Raw genomic sequence first — 20,265 nt, 5'->3', positions numbered from 1 at the left:
GAAAAATGTGTGACCCGACTTTATTCGCATCCTAAACCTGGTGAGACTGAAGTCAGTAAGAGTCAGACGCCACGACGACACAAGATGCCACTCTTCTGCTTTCTGTTCAGGCAAAAATCAAAACACACCCCATGCCAAGGGCAGCCTGAGAATCCCACGCTCGGCTCACGCCTGATGCAGCCGGTGCAGAGGCGCTACGGGTCTGCAGACCCGCGAGGCAGAGCGAGTAGATCCACCCAGGAGTCACGCAATGGGCAAGAAACGGCGCATTTCCAGAGCCTAAGTCCTGACGTCACTGGCGAGGAATGTGAGCTGGGCGTCCCTGGTTCAAGGTCTACACACGTCCTTTCTCCGGGCGTCGAAGGGTGCAGGGAGGCGGGAGCGAGCCGGGTGTCTTTCCAGCGGACAGGAGCGGCGATTGGCTGGCGCGAGGAGGAAGGGAGGGTGGCAGACGGCTGACGTCATCGCTCACCCTCCTCCGGGGAAAAGCGCCGCCCTTTCCTTTGGGGCCGAGAAGCCGGTTCTTTCCATTGAGCCGCCATTAACGCCGCTCCTTTTACAGGATGAAGATCTGGAGCTCGGAGCACGAGTTTGGGTAAGGCGAGGACGGGAGTGGCGCGTGTTCCGTCCTTGGCTCCGTGCCCTTGACAGCAGCAGCCTGGGCTTGCGGAGGGACAGAGAAACCGTATTGCCTACACTGACTGGCAGCGGCTCTCCAGGGGTCTCTCCCTGTCCCATCGGGAGATGCTGGGGGTTGAGCCTGAGACCTGCTTGCAAAGCAGATGCTCTGGTAGTGAGCTACAGCTCTTCTTTTCAACTGAGCTATGGAGCTTCCTTTGGAAGGAAAAATGAACGAAACTCCCCTCTTCCCTTCTCCGTTTCCGCCTGGTATACAACTCGTGCTTTTTGGTCACCGGGCGAGGACGTCGGTAACATCCCGCCCCGGCGCGCTTGCTCCCTTACATAGGACTTTAAAGGGCTTTAAATATGGTCTGTCGTGGGTTTGCCCACGCGTGTTCCCAAATGCCTGCCTTATTAAAGACCTTTAAAAATGTTGTCTTAGTTTCCCTTTACGTTCTCTTAAGTGTTCTTGTGTGACTCACATCTTCCTTGACCATGGGCCGAGGACTGTTGGATTGATGCAGTTTGAAACAAATGGTGGACTCCAGGTTGGGGAAGGCTGGCCCCTGCGCTCTGTCTATTGCTATCTTTTTATTAGAGAGGGAAGCAATAAGTGTTTCTCCATGCAGTGAGCTGTCCTGCAAATGCCTGTGATATCTGGGGCAAAGGTGACAACTTCCTTTCTTCAAGGTCGTGTCATGGTAACATGCCTTTGCTGCATATACTGCTTTGTAGAACTGGTTTCTAAAAATACCCCAGTGTAACTAAAGTATGTTGCTATTGCCATGAATGTTGCGGACAGAAACTTGGTAGGCCTTTGCCACTCTCGTCACCTTCAAGGGTTAGAATTGCTACCCAGAAGATGTTGCTCTTGAGGCTTTCCATCGTTTTAATGGGGTTTGGAATATTTTTGAGTGTCAAAGGCCCTCAGACTTTTTGGCTGGCCATTGTTACCAAAGCTAAGCTGGTGATTGCCAGGACTCCTTGCCACCCTTTCAGTGTACTTAGAATTCGGCTGCTGGTCCCTGACCTTCCCCTGCATCTGTGCACAAGGACATCAGCAATCTCCTGTGTGGTTACAGTCCCTATAGTAGTGCTGAAGTTCAGAAGACCTCAGCTGTGTGTACAATCTGTTCTCTGATCACTTGGGACTTAATGCTGACAATGGCCCAAATAGCGATCATCACTTTCCTAGTCTGGAGCTAGAGCGAATGGCTGGGCTTGTTTTCTTGAAGGTGGTTGAAAAGACCTGAGCACCAAAATGGGCAGCCCCAATCTTTCTTTTCAGCTTGAAGTTAGAGATGAGGGCATGGGATCTTCCTCTTCAATTTATTATGTCCTCTGAAACTCAGTTGACCTCTGGTTAATGATCCCTGACTCTTCATCTAGAATCTGGAGCAGAAGGATGGGACTTTTCTTGTCACTCTTTCCAGGAATGATGGAATACTAGCGGGGTGCATAATTGTGGACTTCTGTGGACCACTCTTTTGGTTCTTCTAAGAAATTGAGCTGTAGGACACCAGGGACATGGAGGCAGTGGCGCAATTGTTCTGTCTAGCAATTTAACAGGGAATTTTCTTTAGCACTCCAGGGAAGGGTGGCTGAAAATGGGAGGAGAGGTTGCCACATTTTGCCTCTGTACAGACGTGTAGGAAATAACATCATGACAGTGGCTTCCTGGAATTTTGCTATAAAACAAGCTGAGACACTGCCTGTAATAGCTTGTAATTAAATGGGTGGAAAGTAGGTTATGATGTGTTCAATGGGTTTTGTTTTTTGCATTGCCATAAAAAAGGCATATTCTTCTTCCAAAGAAAGAGGGGTTGAGACCCTATAGCATGAGTATACTAAATTAGCAGTATGGCTTTGAAAGGCTCCTGAGACTGACTAGCAGTTAAGTGCAATACTGTACCAGATCACTGATGATGTTGTTGGCTACTTGCAAATAGCCAAAGTGCCATAAAACAGTTTCCCAATAATGAAGGAAATGCTTAAATTGCAACACCACACACTCTTTTTAAAAACTAATGTAAAAGTGTGCTTCTCAAAAGTGTGAGATAGCAGTGGAGCTATGCAGGCTGACACTGAATAAGTGTGATAATCTCTGAATTTAAGCATGACTCTCTCTCTCTCTCCCTCCCTCTCTCTCTCTCTCTCTCTCTCACTCAGCCTTTATCTTTGTGAACAAGGCAAGAACAGCCCAATGTTAACTCCCTTTACTTAGTCACTGGGTTTCATAAGTTCTTATTAGCTTACTGAAAATATTTCACTACCGAGTTAATGTTACTTAAGCAATGAATGTTTTCTGGAAATGAAAGATATATGCTACACAGGAACATAGAATGTAGAAAGCTGGTGTATACCAGGTTAGACCATTTGTCCATCTAGCTCAGCTTTGTCAACACTGAATGGCAGTGGCTCTCCAACTTTTCTGATGGGAGTCTTTCCCAGTGCTTCTTGAACCTTGGAGCATTTTCTTGCAAAGCATGTTCTATAACATTAACCTAATGTTCTTCCTCTTATTTTGTTATTGTGCATAATACTTATACAACCACTCTAAGCATGCTTGAGAGTGTCCTATTGAAATCAGTGGGACCCAGTTCTGAGTAAGCATGGCTAGGATCCAGAATTGATTTCCTATTGCTGTATCAAATGCTTCCTCTCCAGAGGAGAACTTGTGCTAAATAAGTACTGAAAATTGAAAGTGGTGTTTCTTGCCTTTAATATCTGTCACTCTGCTGTGCCTAGAAAGAGCTGTCATCTACACTAGAAGTAGTCAATGTTGTGCCCTCCAGATATTGTTGGACTGCCACTCCCACCTTCCCTGACCATTGGCCAAAGTGGTTGGGACTGCTGGGGGTTTAAGGACAACAGTCTTTGACAAAGACTGTCACTAGATTGGCAAATCTCTGATCTGACCAAAGTTTATATAGCACTATATTCTGAAACTTACTTTCCTCCAGACGTCGGCACTGGAGGATTTCCCAACTCTCTGGAGTAGATTTTAAGGATGGAGGGTTGCTGCAGGGGGACGAAGGGGAAGTCCGATTTTTGCAAGCAGAAATCTGTTCTGCTCTTGTAATGGCAGTATTAGATACCACCTTATACATATAGCACCCTTATGCCAATGTGCTTAAGGTAGTTAACAACCTAATAGACTGAATACGAAGAAAGTGACAGAGTTGGAAGAGAAAAATACCGTAAGCAAATTCAGGTACCAACTCTTACATGATATTAAATACTGTGTTTTGTAATGTATGCTTTATATACCATAAATACAAACCAAAATGTTCAGTTTTAATTAAATTGCATTGCATACAGAGAATTCTTAATGCATTGCCTGCTTCTCTTTCATTTCATTTCCCCTAGGCATACATGGGATACTGTAATAAAAGCTGCCATGAGAAAATATCCCAATCCTATGAACCCATCAGTGGTGGGAGTTGATGTCTTGGACCGAAGCCTTGACAATCAAGGAAGGTTGCACAGTCACCGGCTACTTAGCACTGAATGGGGCCTACCAAGTATTGTAAAAGCGGTAAGTTTGTTTTAACCACACTGGCTAGTGGTATGCTGAATCTTTTTATGAAATAAAAACACATGTTCTATTCTTGACTGCATTGCACATAATGACTCTCATAGTAAATGCTCAGGCTAAATTTCCTTTAGAGTTGCAACACACCTAGAGAACCTGGTTCAATAAGACTCTTTGTTCAGATAGGGGCTATCACTGCATTCTTTACAGAAATACATTTATCACCAACCTTTTTGATACTTTGCTTGACTGCTCGTTTTGGGTTACTGTGTTAGTAAAGGTAAAAGGTAAAGGGACCCCTGACCAATAGGTCCAGTCGTGACCGACTCTGGGGTTGCGCGCTCATCTCGCATTATTGGCCGAGGGAGCCGGCGTATAGCTTCCAGGTCATGTGGCCAGCATGACAAAGCCGCTTCTGGCAAACCAGAGCAGCACATGGAAACGCCGTTTACCTTCCCGCTGTAGCGGTTCCTATTTATCTACTTGCATTTTGATGTGCTTTCGAACTGCTAGGTTGGCAGGAGCTGGGACCAAGCAATGGGAGCTCACCCCGTCACAGGGATTCGAACCGCCGACCTTCTGGTCAGCAAGCCCTAGGCTCAGTGGTTTAACCACTGCGCCACCTGGGTCCCAGTGTGTGGTACTGTGTTAGTACTTGCTTTTATTTCCTTTTTTTTTAAAGATTCTGGGAACAAGTAGAACTATGACATACATTAAAGAACATTCTGTAGTTGATCCGGTGGAAAAGAAAATGGTACTGAGCTCCACAAATGTAAGTAATAAAGTATTGTGTATTGTATTTGCTGGCAGGACCAGGGAGTTGCTGGCTATGTTGTTTTACATACTGCCTGTTTGAGGCAATCCTTGCTTATGTTGGGAAAACGTTGCTATTAGGGCATAGCAGGAACCAAGACTAGCATTCTCTGTGTATGCTAGATAACTTTAGATTTTTGTTTTTTTAAAGAAATTGGGATTGCTAGCTTTCCGTTCTCTGATGAAATTATTTCTAGAGGATCCGAAAGTTCTTTGTGGGCAGAATCCAACTTTGCACGAGTGGACTTCCACTCACACAGTGGGACTTCACCATCTCCTCCTCCTTCTCCCTCTGTGCAGTCCCAAAATCTGCTCCAGTGGCCCCCAGCTCTCTGGAGTAGAATTTGAGGGTGGGAGGGCTGCTAGGGGAGAGCAGGGAATGGCGAGTCCTTCCCACACACAGGCAGCTTTGGATATAAGTGTGTGTAATTTGGCTGGCTATATGCTACTTGAAGCTTGTAGCTCAAGGCCAGGGAATTGAAGCAGGCCAGCAGGCCAAATCCATATCTCCCTCACTCCCCATGGGTCAATTCTGGCATCTGGGTTGCCCACCAGTCTACCTGGTGACTACCTGGCACCGTCCTCATCATCATGTCATCAGGTAAGGGCTTCAGAGGAGTTCCCTCTCAGCATTGATCAACTGATGGGTGCTTTGAAGTCTGGTTGCAGCTGTGGTATGGATTCAGGCATGCTTTGTATCCAAACCACAGCTGCAACCAAACTTCAAAGCAGCTTTCTCCCAATGTCCCTCAGCTTATGAGTGCAGAGAGTGGAACTTCAAGGGGTCTCACTCTCTCTGTCCATCAGCTGATTGGGGCTGACAGTGAGCTGTACCCAACTGCACATCGAGTTCACTGGTTGGGCGCTCCCTAAGGTAGCGAATGCCAGCCACATATTTATCTGTCCCAAACCTGGCATCACACATGTGGAGGAGTGGGTAGGGTTTGTGACCTAATTAGGCCTATGGGCCGGAATTTCCTTACTCCTGCTGTAAAATGTGACTTTAATTCCTTGAAAGTTTGCTTAGGATACAGCCTTAAAGGTAAAGGGACCCCTGACCATTAGGTCCAGTCGTGACCGTCTCATCTCGCGTTATTGGCCGAGGGAGCCGGCGTACAGCTTCCAGGACATGCGGCCAGCATGACAAAGCCGCCTTAGTTGATTTTAAAAATGCAATTTATCATTTTCTTTAAGTAAAGTAAACAATCTTTTTTATTATGTATTATGCTAGATAATACTAAGATTAGTTAAACTAATTTTTGCTTCTTTTTATCTTTAAGATAACACTTACAAATCTTATATCAGTTGATGAAAGGTTGGTATATACGCCACACCCTGAGAACCCGGAAAAGTAAGTTGGAATGTCTTTGACTTTCAGTAAAAAAATGTGATGAGGGGGAATCCTTTTTGTACTGATAGTTTCTGTCTTTCCCCTTACAGGACTTTGTTAACTCAAGAAGCAATTATTACAGTAAAAGGTGTTAGCCTCAGTAGTTACTTGGAAACTTTAATGGCAAGCACAATATCTTCTAATGCTAGAAAGGTAGGTGTGTGGCACAGTTTTACTGGGTCACAGTTGCTAACTTTAAGGTGGTTCATTTAAAACCTAAAACTCAAATGTTTAAGTGCATTATACTAGTGTTGGTATCCCATAAGCCCAGGGTGCTCTCAATTATACACAATTCACTGTAAGTCAGTGATGGTCTGTAGAGCCTGTCGTGTATTCTCAGTCTGCATGTATTTCCTTTTAAGATTCAAAGCTGTGTATGGTATGAAGTCAGGAAAAGTGATTGTTGTCTCTCACTGAGACAACAGCAGCTTACAGCTAGAATGGGGGTAGGGGTGATAGTGTCTGGTTGTGTGATCAGATTAGTCTTGTTTGCGGTTCACAAAATACCTTCTCAGGTTAGTTATTGGCTTCCGCAGTGGGTTGCTTGAGCCATATAGGGTTATATGGGAAGCAGGCAAATCACCTCCTTACCTTTTCAGTGCTGAAAGCAGAGGAGAGAACTAAGGTGGTGTCATATCTGAACTTTCCCTCATTACCCAGACACTTATTATGTACAGATGTCTCTTGTTTTCTACTGGGTGTGAGCACATGTTCTGGTTGTCCTATTTGTAGTGTTAGGGAGGGAACTTATTCCACTTCCGATGTACAATAAACCAAATGCATACAAAGGCTGTTAGTAGCAGAATAGGAGACAGATGAAAAGGAACTGTTCCTCTAAATCAGGCATCCCCAAACTTCGGCCCTCCAGATGTTTTGGACTACAATTCCCATCATCCCTGACCACTGGCCTTCTTAGCTAGGGATCATGGGAGTTGTAGGCCAAAACATCTGGAGGGCCGCAGTTTGGGGATGCCTGCTCTAAATGTTATGGGTGAAGAAGTTCTCCTAATGCGCAGACTTCCGGCCGTGCAGTGGAACTTTCCATTCCTTTCCCTGTGTGCCCTCTAATTAATTAATTATGTACACTGTTCTTCATGCATAGATCTCAGTGCGGTTCGCAGCATAAACCTATTCTGGGAATTCCCCCAACCCTCCAGAGGATATTTTATATGCAAGCACTCCATGCATTAAAAGATACAGGAAGCTGAACTCCTGACTTCTTTATCTGGCCCTCACCTCCCTCCTTGCCTTTGCTGCAGCTAGAAAACAACTATCCTGTTGGAGTAAAGATTATCCCCCCCCTTGCCTAAATGCAGCTGGGATGGGGATGGTTAACCCTGCCTCCACATGTATGCTCTAAAGCACCTTCCCTGTGCTGCGGTTAGGTTTGTAAAAAGGTTCCTAGTGACTCCGGCCTAATTGCGGCAGGCGGGTGGAGTGTTGTGTGTGGTGAGAGAGAGAGCATGGGATGGCCATGCCCACTGCTGACACAGGGCCCTCAGAAATGGGCTATGAGAGAATGTGACACAGCCCATCCCTGTTCTCAGCCCGCAACAGTTCAGCATGCTGGGGACTTCCGTGAGTACATGGTTGGGATTTGACTATAAAACAGCAAATGAATAGCTCAGCCTTATAAAGAGTATTATTAAGGGGGAAATGAGCATTTCAGGTATTGTAATCCTAAACAAATACTTCTGTTCTCAGTCCCCCATGACTTCTGCACTTGTACAACAATAGATTATCAATACATTACAGGTCTCATTCAGGTGCTTTACTGTTTCTTCTTCATTCTCTTTTAATCCTATATAATGCAGCCTGTTTTAACTAAGTTTCCTTACAGGTGATCCCTCTCTCTTTACCTTTTCAACTTAGGGCTGCTTCACACTTGCGCACTACCAGATTTCTAGGCAGAAGTTGCTCTATAGGGCTCTGGTAGCACGTCAAATGATCCCAAGTCTAGGATGAGATGCATCTGTCAGAAGCAGGCATGCTCATTGGAGCTCAGATTCCTTTTGCCTAACTTATTCTACCGGGATGCCTATTTATGTGTCTTCAGCATCCTGCTTTGGCACTCAGTTAAACCTTTACTTGATATAATTGCTTGTTACCAATATTTGATAAGCGTGTTACTCAACAAGGTAGGCTTAGTCATAACTGTTACATCCATTCACTTTCAGTAGGTTTACTTGGACTTAGTTGGATATCACTCTCGGTTTACAATGCTTGATTTTCCTGTAGGCTCTTGAGATTTACAAGACTGTGATGGTGGAATAACTTTTTGTCATAAGTTGTACATCTTTTCTGTATTACTCCAGGGGTGGGATGCTATTGAGTGGACAATTCAACATTCTGACAGTGTTCTAAGATAGCAGTCTCTTTCTACAGCTGCATTTTGTACTAATTAGTGGTAATACCAGCATTTGTTACCTTGGTACAGCATTTCAGCTTCTAGCAAATCTGTGCATGTTGTTGTCATGTTACTTGAAAGCCTGCATGCCTCGTATATATACACACATTGCATATAGAGGAACAGCACCCTTATTCTTTAACTCTGGAATTTGGGGGGGCGTCCGTACTGTCTAATGCTTTGACACAGGAAAAGGTTCTTAAGAACCTGCATGTGTGGGCCTTTAATAAGGCCCACCTTCTGTTCTTTGGTAAATCTCTTTTGAGTAAGTGGAATACTGTTAGAAGAACTGTTGCACCTTGGCCCCAGAGTATTTTGGAAGTAGGTGAAGTACAACCAGTCCTCTTTATCCAATGCATGGAATGCTTTGGGGTGAAATACTTGAGGTTGTTAACTAGTTCATGCTACTGCTGGACTTAGCCTACAGAATGGCAGTTCTTGCCTATCAGTTTGGAAATACGGTCCCATCACTGCTTGGACAGAAGGGTTCTCATTTAAAAGAAAGCAGTTTATGAAGTCACAATTAGAACATTAGCACCTGTTTATTTGGTCCTTGTTGGTTTTTGCTTTTGAGGCAGTTTAAAATCCGTGCAAAAAGAATGCAAAAAGAAGAAACTGGTTTTCAAAAGTGCCAGCTATTAAGCTTTATTGTCGCTCAGTGCACTTTGGAACTGTCATTCCAACTGTCATGCCCGATAGGCAGCAGCATTTATGTAAGTTGCTTCAGAAAGTCCAAGATTGGTCCTGAAGAAGGAACTTCTGTTCTGAAACACATTGTACTATCATAAACTTCAGCACTTGGCACTTGTGAGAATTAGGTTCTACTTTTTCTCTTTGCATTATTTCTAGTGTCTGTGCCTCCCTTTATTTTAATTAGGCAGGAATCATGCAAAACATTTTGGCTGCATTTGGCTGCATGTTTTGTTATGAGCACGAGCCTCACTCTCTTCTCCTGGCATTTTGTGAGGGGAGATTAGAAGTGTTCAGTTGCAGTTTTGCCCCAACATGGCCAACTGTGGTTTGCTTGTTTGCAAAACCAGGATCAGATCCAGGATCTGGGAGAAGATGAATTGGCAAACTACAATTTGTTACAGACTAGAAATTGAAATAGCTTCTCTTCCTCCACATGTAAGTGGGGAATAGGGGGAAATATATGAACAACATACCATGATTCTTTTTTTTACATCTAAAATCCAGGCTTTTATCTAAACATACACTAATATATAAATAGTTTTGCTATAACAAAGTAGCTGTTTTTGTCTAAATGCATTGTTTTAAGAGGCATTGCTAGCATCTGTTTGACTTGCGAGGAACTTCAGTGACCACCTTTTCATTCCTTGAGCTTGACTACCAAGCTTAGAAACAGTTAATTGACTGTTGATCCTGCCCTTAAAACCCTCAATTTTCATTTGCAGAATACAGTTACCAAACATGCCTTAGTGTTGTGGCATACTTAACTACTCCCAATTTTGGAGTGTGTGTATATATTACAAAAAAATAATAATAGTAAACTCTCACTGTATGCTTTCAGTTTTACCATTAAGCCTGTGAAATGTTTCAGAGTTTAAAATTTTATGCTCTCAATAGTTTGTTAAGCAGTGACCACTGAAATTATGTCCAGTTCTTAACTCTCATTCTGTATGTTCAGTGTACTACCACCATGTACGTAAATCTATCAAAAGGTGCATGCTTCAGTTGGAAATATGCTTGCTCAAGTCATATACTAATATGCTGTTTTATGGTACAACAGAAACTCAGTAAACCAATCCTCTGTCAGATTGTTTTTGCTAGTCCCGTGCATGTTAAAAAGAACCCCAGTCTTTTTGGTTCAGCATTTTGTTTTTAGAGGCTTGCCAGATGCCTATGGGAAGGAAATAAGTGAGTCGTCAGCCCAATAGACCACTCTAACTAAGGTAATTTCAAACACAACAAAATCATGCAACATGCTCAGTTACTATAAAAACAAATGGCCAGTCCTCCCAAGTAACACCGGCCAGACTGGATCAAACTTGACATCTGCTCAATTGCAGATGTATATATCGTTGTTCCTGAAATAATTACTGGCATGGGGGAGTCTGTTGGGGACTTTTTGCATTCAGATCATGGTGTGTGTGTGGAAAGATAAGCTGCCTCTCCCTACTGGCTGCCTTCCCAGTAAGAATCTGTCTCCCTGTGAATGTAATTATTTAAGATGCATACTACATATTAGGCAAATGTCTAGTTTGGTCCTAAAAAATCCAGATTTCCGCCCTCTCCTTAAAAAAAGCTGCAACCTAGTTCACCCCACCAATGTGCTTAGAATCTACTCAAACCAAGCTGTCATTTCATTTCTTAGAATATGTTAAGATATTCTATGCTTTAAGCCCCAACACTTGTATTTAGTGTTATAGCATGGAGGTTTGTTGATCAAAAGCACTTGGTGCTGTAACAATGCAATAATTCCTGTTCTATCTCCCATAGCAATCCTGTGAATTTCTTCATTTGACATGTCATATATGTCTGTTGTTAGTGGGGCCCTTTTTATTTTTTATTTCATTCAGTTGAAGGATTGGGTTGAAGGTGGTTGGTGCTGACCAGAGGCCAGGAATGGAAAACACTTCAAACTGAATGGTGTTTTCAAAAGTAACAAATAATTGAAGAAATTCAAATAATTCTGGCCAGGTGCTTTGGGTCATATCCACACTACAGTCTTTTCTACAGGAAATTCTGGGAACTGTAATACCATCATCCAGTAACAATTACTAGAATTGTTTAGAGAAAAACATGGTTGTGATATTCTTAAAAGCCCAGTATAAGGTTACAGTGTAGATAAGCCCAAAGGCTGTTTCTTCAATCTATTGGTTCATTACACTTTTTATTTCAAAACTAAGGGTGGCTTCCAGTTAACTTGTTCCATCAGAACAAGGATTTTCACTTCCAGAAGGAAACTTCCCCCTCTTCTCTCACTGTGCATGCCCCATGCCCTCCCCAAATCTGCTTTATAGGTTTGGGGGGTCAGCAGAACACATTTAGGGTGCCAGGGAAAGGAGAGGGGGATAGTTCTGTTGTGCAGATGGAAATCTGCACACTGACAGAGCAAGCTAGTTGGTTTGTCAGTTTAGAAGCAACAAATTAAATTATATAGCCATATCTCTCTCTCTTCCAGGAGTGTTGACCTGAGCTGTTAAGTTTACAGATTTCAATTGAGCACGTTTATATCCAGAAAGATTGTGTAACTGTTATTTAATCCAGTAGTGTTCTGTTTCAATTAAAACAAGCATCTATAAAAAAATTAAGTTGGTAGTTAAAGCAGCAACAGTGTAGTACCGGCTTAAAACTAACAGTAATTTAGCTCAGAATGTTAAGCTTTAAGCTATTTAGTATTCTATACAAACACCAGGCTTTTCATAATGCTGATGTGTGCACAGTTTCACTGTATATTCAGTTTCACTGTTTCAAAGAAATTAGTTATAGTCTAGGTAATAAGAGGAAAGGCAGTTCTTGAGCATAGGTATCTTTTGAGCACATGCTAAGTGGCCTTTTGCATCTGGCCAGGTGATTAGGCTCCTAGCCTGAAAACTTATGGAGGCTCTCACTTTTTTGTTGAGTTTCTCTACTTGAGGTTACTGAGGTTTTCTCCTCAGTTCCACTAGTGCAAGCACTTATAACTACGCACGAGAACTGACCCTACCTTCACATCCTCTAAATCTGCCCTGAAGGGTTGAGGGCAAACTCAAAAAACATTTAGAGGGTGTGTAGGTTGAAGCAGTTCCATTGTGCAAGAGTGCTTGCACTGGTGCAACTGTTGAGTTGAATACTGCCCAGCATGTGTTTCAAACTCTTCTTATTTAGAGTTGCTTTCTGTAGCTAGGGTGCACTTGGTCTTTAGGCCCAGTTAAACTGAATTCTTGCAAAAGCGGTGCTCTTGCTTCTTACGTTGCTCTGTTCTGAGCATCAGTGATGGTTATTTAGTGTTTCAGGATAGAGAGTAAACAGGATAGGAAAGAAACAATAAACTATAGATTCATTAATAACGTTCATTAGGACTTGTAACAACTTTTCCACTGCTAGGATGAAGCAGAAGAAATTGAAGGGGAAAAATATTATTGATGGGAGAAGGGCAAATATTAGGCCTCATGTCTGTTCTGTTGCAATCTTACCATGGTAATGGAGGAAGCCACAGAAATGTGATAGGAAAAATTTCAGGTTGCTCAGAGGCTTGCTGGGGATAAGAAGTAAATGATGCTTTGCACTTTGGAAAGAGTGGGTAGGAGGGTGATGACTTTTCTACAACCTCATTTCCCTGTATCATAATTTGATGAGCTTTCATTAAAGATTAGATAAAATCTTACTTTCAGAGAGATTTGATTAAAAAAACCCTCACGCACAAAATGATTTAAAAAAAATTATTTATCAGTTTTTTGACCATTTTTGAAGTCACTGTAAGCAGATATAAAATTGAACCCAAGCTTTAGAGTCACATATATACAACATTATATAGGGTTATCAAACACACAAGGGAGATTTTTTAGCTGCAGTAACAGTATAGACGCCGCTAGAGGATGATGCTTTGCTACCTCTCCTGTAGGTTCTTTTCCCAGCATGTCCGGCAGGGTCTGCTGGCTGAATTTTGAGGTCCCCAAAAGGGGCTTTTACCTTGCGCAGGTGTGACATTTGTATACCCTATGTTGCTAAGAACACTCCCCATTGTGGAATGTGGTGTTGTGTCCAAATTTGATACGAAATATATATAGAATTGTTAATACAATTTTATGAAATGGTAAAACGGCATACCAAAAAATTAAGCACGGTTTGTGCGTAACCTTTTTAAATATTTCAATGGAATATACCTCATTTTAGTCATTAATAGGCAAAGGTTCATCCATTTGTGCTACAGGAAATAATTCTTGAGAAAAAAATATGAAAAAGTCATCACCCTAGTGGGTAGTCAAAACTCTCTCTAGCACTGATCCAAGTGCAACAGTCTCTTGTAATTGTGCCTTGCTAGACAGATCTAACATTTGTACTCTACAAAAGAGCTAGCTTGTAGTCTTGTAACTTTGTTGGCCTATTATTACTAAGAAAATTGTATTGTCTAAGCAGATCATCATCCTTCAATTTAAGGTTTTCCTTGTTACAGAAGCAAAGGTGGACTAGAATGAAATAATCTTGTAGTACAAATTCAATGACGCAGTTCATTATGAAACATTCATAATTCAGAAGACAACAAAGCAGTTTGCTTTGGGAGATCTTTTGGTGTCTGACAGAGGAAAGATTTAGAAGTTTAACATCAATGTATCTGGTCAATCCACTTAGCTCTTGTGCCTTCTTTAACAGGGTCGAGAAGCCTTAGAATGGGTGATTGGCGAACTAACTTCGACGCGAGAGAGCATGAAGTCTGCAATGGCAGCAGCATCAGCGGAGGACTGAGGGAACTGTGACAGAACTTTATTTTTCCATTATATTTTTTCCTTGCCAGGATGGATATTCCATTGTTTTTTATTTAGAAATATATATGTTTATATAACAAAATTTTTAAGCCTTTCTAGGCCCCTCTATTTGTCCACAGTGTAAGTTAACAGAATCTTTTTTTCTTTTTCTTTTTGGCTTTCCCATGGCCTCTAGTTACAAGTGTACAAATTTGATAGAGTATTGTGACCTTAAGTCCTACTGAAGTTAAATGGATGTGGAACTGGCAGAGCAGATTGAAGATCGACATCTACATAAGTACCGATCAGAGCTGAGAGAATAGACTTCCCATCTTATATAACCATTTTCTTGTACTTGAAATTTATTTATTTATTTCTTTAAAAGTGCAGCTGCCGTTCTTATTCTGTAAATGACAAATAGGTACAGAAAGCACTGGAGATCTCTCTCTCTCTCTCTAAAGGCTAGATAAGTATAGTGGGGAGGTGAAACATGACACAGGAGGTTGACAGACACCTGATGTGATCGTCTATGTAGTTCTGCAACACAACCTTCCTTTTACTTAGCGGAGCCTGAAAGAAGATCTGAACAACCTTCCCTGAAATGAAGGCTGGTGTGCAACAAAGTTCCATGGTGGATTGTGCCCTTTGTTGGAGGCTAGAGATCTCCTCCCGAGACTTTGTCTTTGTGGATATCAATTCTTCCTTGCACTGTTAAAATGCAGATTCTGAACAAGGTGTTCTAGCACGTTACCTCCTAGTATTTATACTGAAACCACTGAGAGCGGCCATTTCGTTGTGGTAAAAATGGCTTGAATCCTCTCTTGTTAATTTTTGTTTTTATTTTTCAGTAGCTAATTTATTTCCATATACAGTATGTGAATATACACTCTGGTCACTTATTATGTGAAGACAATTGATACCTCAGTGGGAAGTACTAGGAAACTTATTTTCTATATGTAATTTTTAATTCTAACAGAAAATGGCATATGTTTGGAGTACTTAGTTGTGTAATTCATTTCTTACTTTTAACAATGGATACAAGACCATAAAGGATATTTATGGCCCACCCCACATTTCACACCCATCTTCTGGCACTCTGCTTAGCGGTTCCAGGGAGGAGACTGTTTCATAGTGGGAGGGGGGGATGTGATGTTGTGAAGCACAACCACCTCTCCCACCTAGCCAATAGCTTTCATCATTGAGCAAGTTCAAACTCCATTTCTGACCTCTGATTTCAATGGAATTTTCTTCTGTACAACATCTAGAAGTAGTTCTATTGAAGCCAGTAAGGACAGAGCACTTGCTTCGAACTAGGTAATGATGGCAGTAGCCCTAGATGTTCTACACAGAAGATTAGAGAAAAAGAAGAGTGAGTAGCAAGCTTTTCAATGGAATTATTTTAGAAGCCTTTTTTGCTCCCTTCTCCCACTCCCACCGGCCTGAATAATCCATGGCATTAACAGTTTTTAAGCCCTGGCAGAAAAAGAGCTTCCTTAAAATGACCAAAGCATTTTTTCCCCATTTCAATATACTTTGTACAAAGAATAGTTAGATTACAAAGAGCCTGCCTTCTGTGAAGGGTATCAGGCCCATCATGGAAAGAGGCGGTGTGGCTGAGGCAGAGAAGTTCAGCATTCTAGCCCGTATGTGTGTTCATTGCAAGAAGTGGACCAGTTCACCAAAGTCACCAGCTTTCATATGGAATCCTTCACCCCACTTCCTTTATTTTTGTGTTAAGGTAAACTTGTCCATGCTTATTCATGTGCACTTGTTCCTTCTGTCTTCTATACAATTGTGGTCGAGTTTCCTTTAATAGCATAGCTGCCAAGTTATCCCTTTTTTACAGGGATTTTCCCTTATGCTGAATAGGCTTCCTCGCGAGAAAAGGGAAAACTTGGCAGCTATGTTTAATAGTCCTACTCCTGTCTCCTAAAGGCGACTAGCCTCACTCTTTCTTATCTTTGCTCTTTCTTGTTCCTTCCATGGATCTTGGCTGATGGAACTCTCATATGATTGCAGCTCCACACAGACTGTCACTTGGTGTCTTGCTTGGTGCGATGTTGTCTCTTCAGGCCATTCTCTTAGTGGATCTTAGAGCCCACAAACCTCCGGGCAGGCAAGCTTGATACTATTGCTTTTATATTGTTTACTTACCTAATAATGACCATAGTCTTACATTTTCATGACTAGCACAGATTTATTAGATATTGAACATGGCACAGGAATATGGGCTCCTTTGGGAGGAAGAGCAGGATAGAAATTTAAAAATAAAATAATGGAAAATAAAAATACGTTGCATTTTGACTCCTTAGCATGTGAAAATAGAGCATGTGCTCTTTCGATCATGGCTGCCACTACCCTTGCTTCTTGGCCCTTCACATCTTCAGTTAAAGCACTCCATGCTTTTCCTTTGTCCTTGATGGCCCCGGCGTTCTCTGTTGTAGATGACCGGAAATCAAACATTTTTATATCTAGTAGCTTATCTACCTTCCTGAAACTTACCAAAACCTCACCCTTAGGGCGTTCCCCTTTTGTTCTCTCTTGCTGTACCACCTTCTGCCCCTGATCATTCCAAATAACCCTTCCTTGAAGCTTAATAAAATCAAAAATACAGGAGCTGAGAGAATCTGCATCGCTTCCCTCACAAGTATTGGCTGAGTGGGACAGTACCACAAAGGGATGGTGGGGCAACAATTTAGGACCTTGCCCATTCAGCCTTTTCCTTTACCCTGCATGGTCAGAGTTTGCTTTACTTTAGGAAGAAGTTATTCTTCAAGTGACAGCACCTTTCTGAGTAGGACTCTGAAGAGAGTGTTTTAAAACTTGCTTCCAGGCTCTGTCTCACAACTGTTACATTCAATGAGAAAATTGTCGTGCATGCCATGTGTCATTCCAGGGTAAGGAGAGTCTCTAGCTACTAAACCTCTTCCTTTCTCGTGGTTATTTAAAGGAAAGACAGTAGTTTTCAACAGATAGCAGTAACCTTAACTGATACCTAAAGTTCTATTGGCCTATTTCACTAACAAATACTGATATTTGTTGGGAGAACTGGGTGTTAGGCAGTACACTGTCTCCTGCTGCACTTTTTGTTCCTATGTCAAATATAGGCAAAGCTGCTGTATTTCTAAAAATTATGTAGCACAGGGAGCTGAAGCATGTCAAGTACAGATGAGGAGTTGCACATGAGAAAACTGCAGTTGTTGAAATGGTATAGTAGTCCTGTCTTTCTTGGCATTTGGTCACAGTTCTTTATTTAATCCTAACTACCTTGATTGTTCAAAAACCACTGCTTTTCATTATGTAAACAACCTTGATTAACACTGCTTTCATGCAGGTGCCATTAATGTGAAGGTGTGCTTGTGGGGAGGGGGGCGAGTGCTTAATCAGCTGCGACTTGAAGGATAATTGCATGCAGAAGTGTTTCTCTTCCTGTATACCTGCCTTTATCCACCTGCGCTTAGACTGTAAGCTCTTCTGAGCAGAGAATCTCTCTATCTGAAATGTTAAATGCTATGGACATCTGGGGCTATAAATAACATGACCTACTTAAAAATAGCAGACTGTCTTTTCTTTTTTTCTATATAGTAAAACAAAAGACTGCTTTTGTGTTAATTGCCAAACGGGATGATCATGCAGTACACAACTGAGTCACAAACACTAAAAATAGCACAAGGGAGGCCGGTAGGTGCCGCCCTGGAATTAACCAGCCCATCATCGCAATTAAGAGGTTTTGGGAGAGTACCTTGGCACTCATTAATTGTGGCTGAACTATTAATACAGTGCTTTTATGTTATTGCCACAACTAGGGCACACGGAAAATTTAACTTATTTGTTATATCAGTACTTATAGGAAAGAAAGAGGTACCCTTTTAAAAAACAAAACCTGTCTTCACTTCCTTTTCTCCCAGAAGTTGGAAACCACTTACCTATGAGTAAGCCCTATTAAATAGAAGATGTATTATTTTGCATAAACATGCAAAGGATTGTACTATGAACCTACTGAGAAAGCTGAGCTTGTACATTGGCTTCCTTCTTAAAGAGTTCTTGGTGCAGGGAGAGATGGACTAACTGCAAGTACGATATAGCAAAATAAGATGAGGGACCCATCTTAATTGTGCAGCCATCAAAGTGGTGATTGTAAATCTTGTGAAAACAATCAATGAAACTTAATTCTAACCTTTGGGGAAAGTCCCACTCTCATGTGCTTACATAAATAGCGGAAAAGTATGCAGTCGTACACACAACTTACTCTCTGCAATATTGGGAACTGTATTGACCTGATGAAGCAATGAAGACATCAGTACAACTTTTAGAATAGGTTGGTGTTTTTTTTAATTTGTAATGCATAAACTGCATATCAGTATTACATAACAGGAAAACAAGCAAAATAATTCTATTGCCCTTTTCATTTACAAATGGCTACCCTGGTGCATCAGAAGCCATACGAAAAACATGCACAGTCACATCACAAAGGAGGAATTGAAGATCTAACTTTATCTTGTGCTTCCAGATGTTTTATTAAAGGTATGCTGTTCCTCAACCCTGCAACTACACATAATTAAGAGGGTTTTGATGGATGCAAATTTGACTGAGAATTTTGCTTTCTAATATATAAGGTTACACAGCTGAGATTTGAAACTTATGCCTAAAGGAAGTTATAAAATGGGATACAAAGGATATTGAGTTTTCTTAGCCTAGTATGCTGATAGAATTAAGTTATTTAACGAAGCAATAAGACTGAGCATGTTTTTTAGAAACTAATCTGTGAGTTATTTCTCCTGCCAAATATATTTCAGCTTAGTTTACCTTTCAGTATCTTTACTACCATTCTTCTCTCAAGTAGCTCAAGCTGGCAGGGCTGGGTGGCTTAATTTATCCTGATGACAACCCTGTAAGCAGGTAAGACTTTTTAAAAGAGTGACGTTGGTGGGTAGCTTGTAAGTTGCTTTGGGTTGCCTTGGGCAAGATAAAGTGACTAACAAATTTAATTCATTAATAATATCCATTCACATGTTTGTAAATTAATTTACCCGCATGCACACCACAAAAATGAACACATATTGCTTGTTGATTTAGAGGCCGTATAGTAGACCTTCTTTTGCCATTCCTGTTTCTTGCCATAAACTCACAGGTGCAGAGCTCTATCCTTAGTTCTCTGCTTGCTTTCTAAAATCAGCTAACTATGAGTTGGCAACAAAGCTAAAGACAGGCGTGGGAATTGAAAGCAGCATTCTGCTTCCTTCCCTGGGGCAACTGGTCCTTAACAAGAGAGGAGACCTAGGTTTAACTACTGCTTTCACACTTGCAGTGCAGGATCGGTAAAAAAACAACCAACCAACCACTAATTGTTGAGGTAGTATGTTTTTTATGTTTATCTCTTTATATTACTTTTTTGTTGTCTGTGGTTTCTTTTTGCCTACTGCTTAGATTTTTAAACCAGCAGTTTTAAATAAATTTAAAAGTATTGATTATAGCAGTCACCACCAACTTTATTGTATAAACTTTGTTCTGTAGGTGCTCCGTTGATGGATAGTGCTGTCTAAAAAAGCCTGTCAAGACATTTGATACTACTTTAGCAGAGATACTTAACATATATTTAATATGTACCCTTCTATGGACACACTTTGTTAGCAAGTGCAGATCTCTACATGCCCGTTTTCCATTAATTCCATGTCTCTTGGTTTAGAATGATGATCTCTGATACTAGTTTAGAAACAGAAATCCAACCAATAGGGGGAAAGTCATAGCACAAGAATACTGCAATACTAAATTTTGTCAGCCATAGCAACTTATTGCTACAGAGCCTTTCTACCACGAAACATTCAGCATTTTAAGTCTTTGTAAGTGCAAATCTAGCTGGAACTCCACAAAGGTGCTTGTATAGTCATTACACTCTTAGTAGCTTTGAACAAGATTTATTTATTTATTTTGTCTTTTTAATAGCAAAAAGAGAAATGGGTTCTCCATATTTTAATTCAGAAAGATTTAATTTAAAAACAGTACAGTAAACTAAACTGCCAGGGTATGTTCCTCTTTGGCACCCATCAGATTGTACAAGCTACTTTGTCTGTGTGATGTATTTTATATCCAA

The 20,265-nt window shown here is 41.4% G+C and overlaps 1 protein-coding gene across 1 annotated transcript; it reads left to right on the top strand.

Moving 5' to 3' along the window:
• Positions 1-505: 505 nt before the first annotated feature.
• On the top strand, positions 506-17,729 carry PRELID3A (PRELI domain containing 3A). The gene is made up of 6 exons (XM_035125600.3): positions 506-595; positions 3,991-4,159; positions 4,839-4,928; positions 6,250-6,320; positions 6,410-6,512; positions 14,083-17,729. Exons 1-6 carry the CDS (start codon positions 564-566, stop codon positions 14,173-14,175), a joined length of 558 nt encoding a protein of 185 aa, XP_034981491.1. The 5' UTR covers positions 506-563; the 3' UTR covers positions 14,176-17,729.
• Positions 17,730-20,265: the final 2,536 nt, after the last annotated feature.

The sequence above is a fragment of the Zootoca vivipara genome, chromosome 8 (genome assembly GCF_965207765.1).
Source record: "Zootoca vivipara chromosome 8, rZooViv2.hap1.1, whole genome shotgun sequence".
Lineage (NCBI taxonomy): Eukaryota > Metazoa > Chordata > Lepidosauria > Squamata > Lacertidae > Zootoca > Zootoca vivipara.
This window is presented reverse-complemented; position numbering and strand designations above follow the sequence as displayed.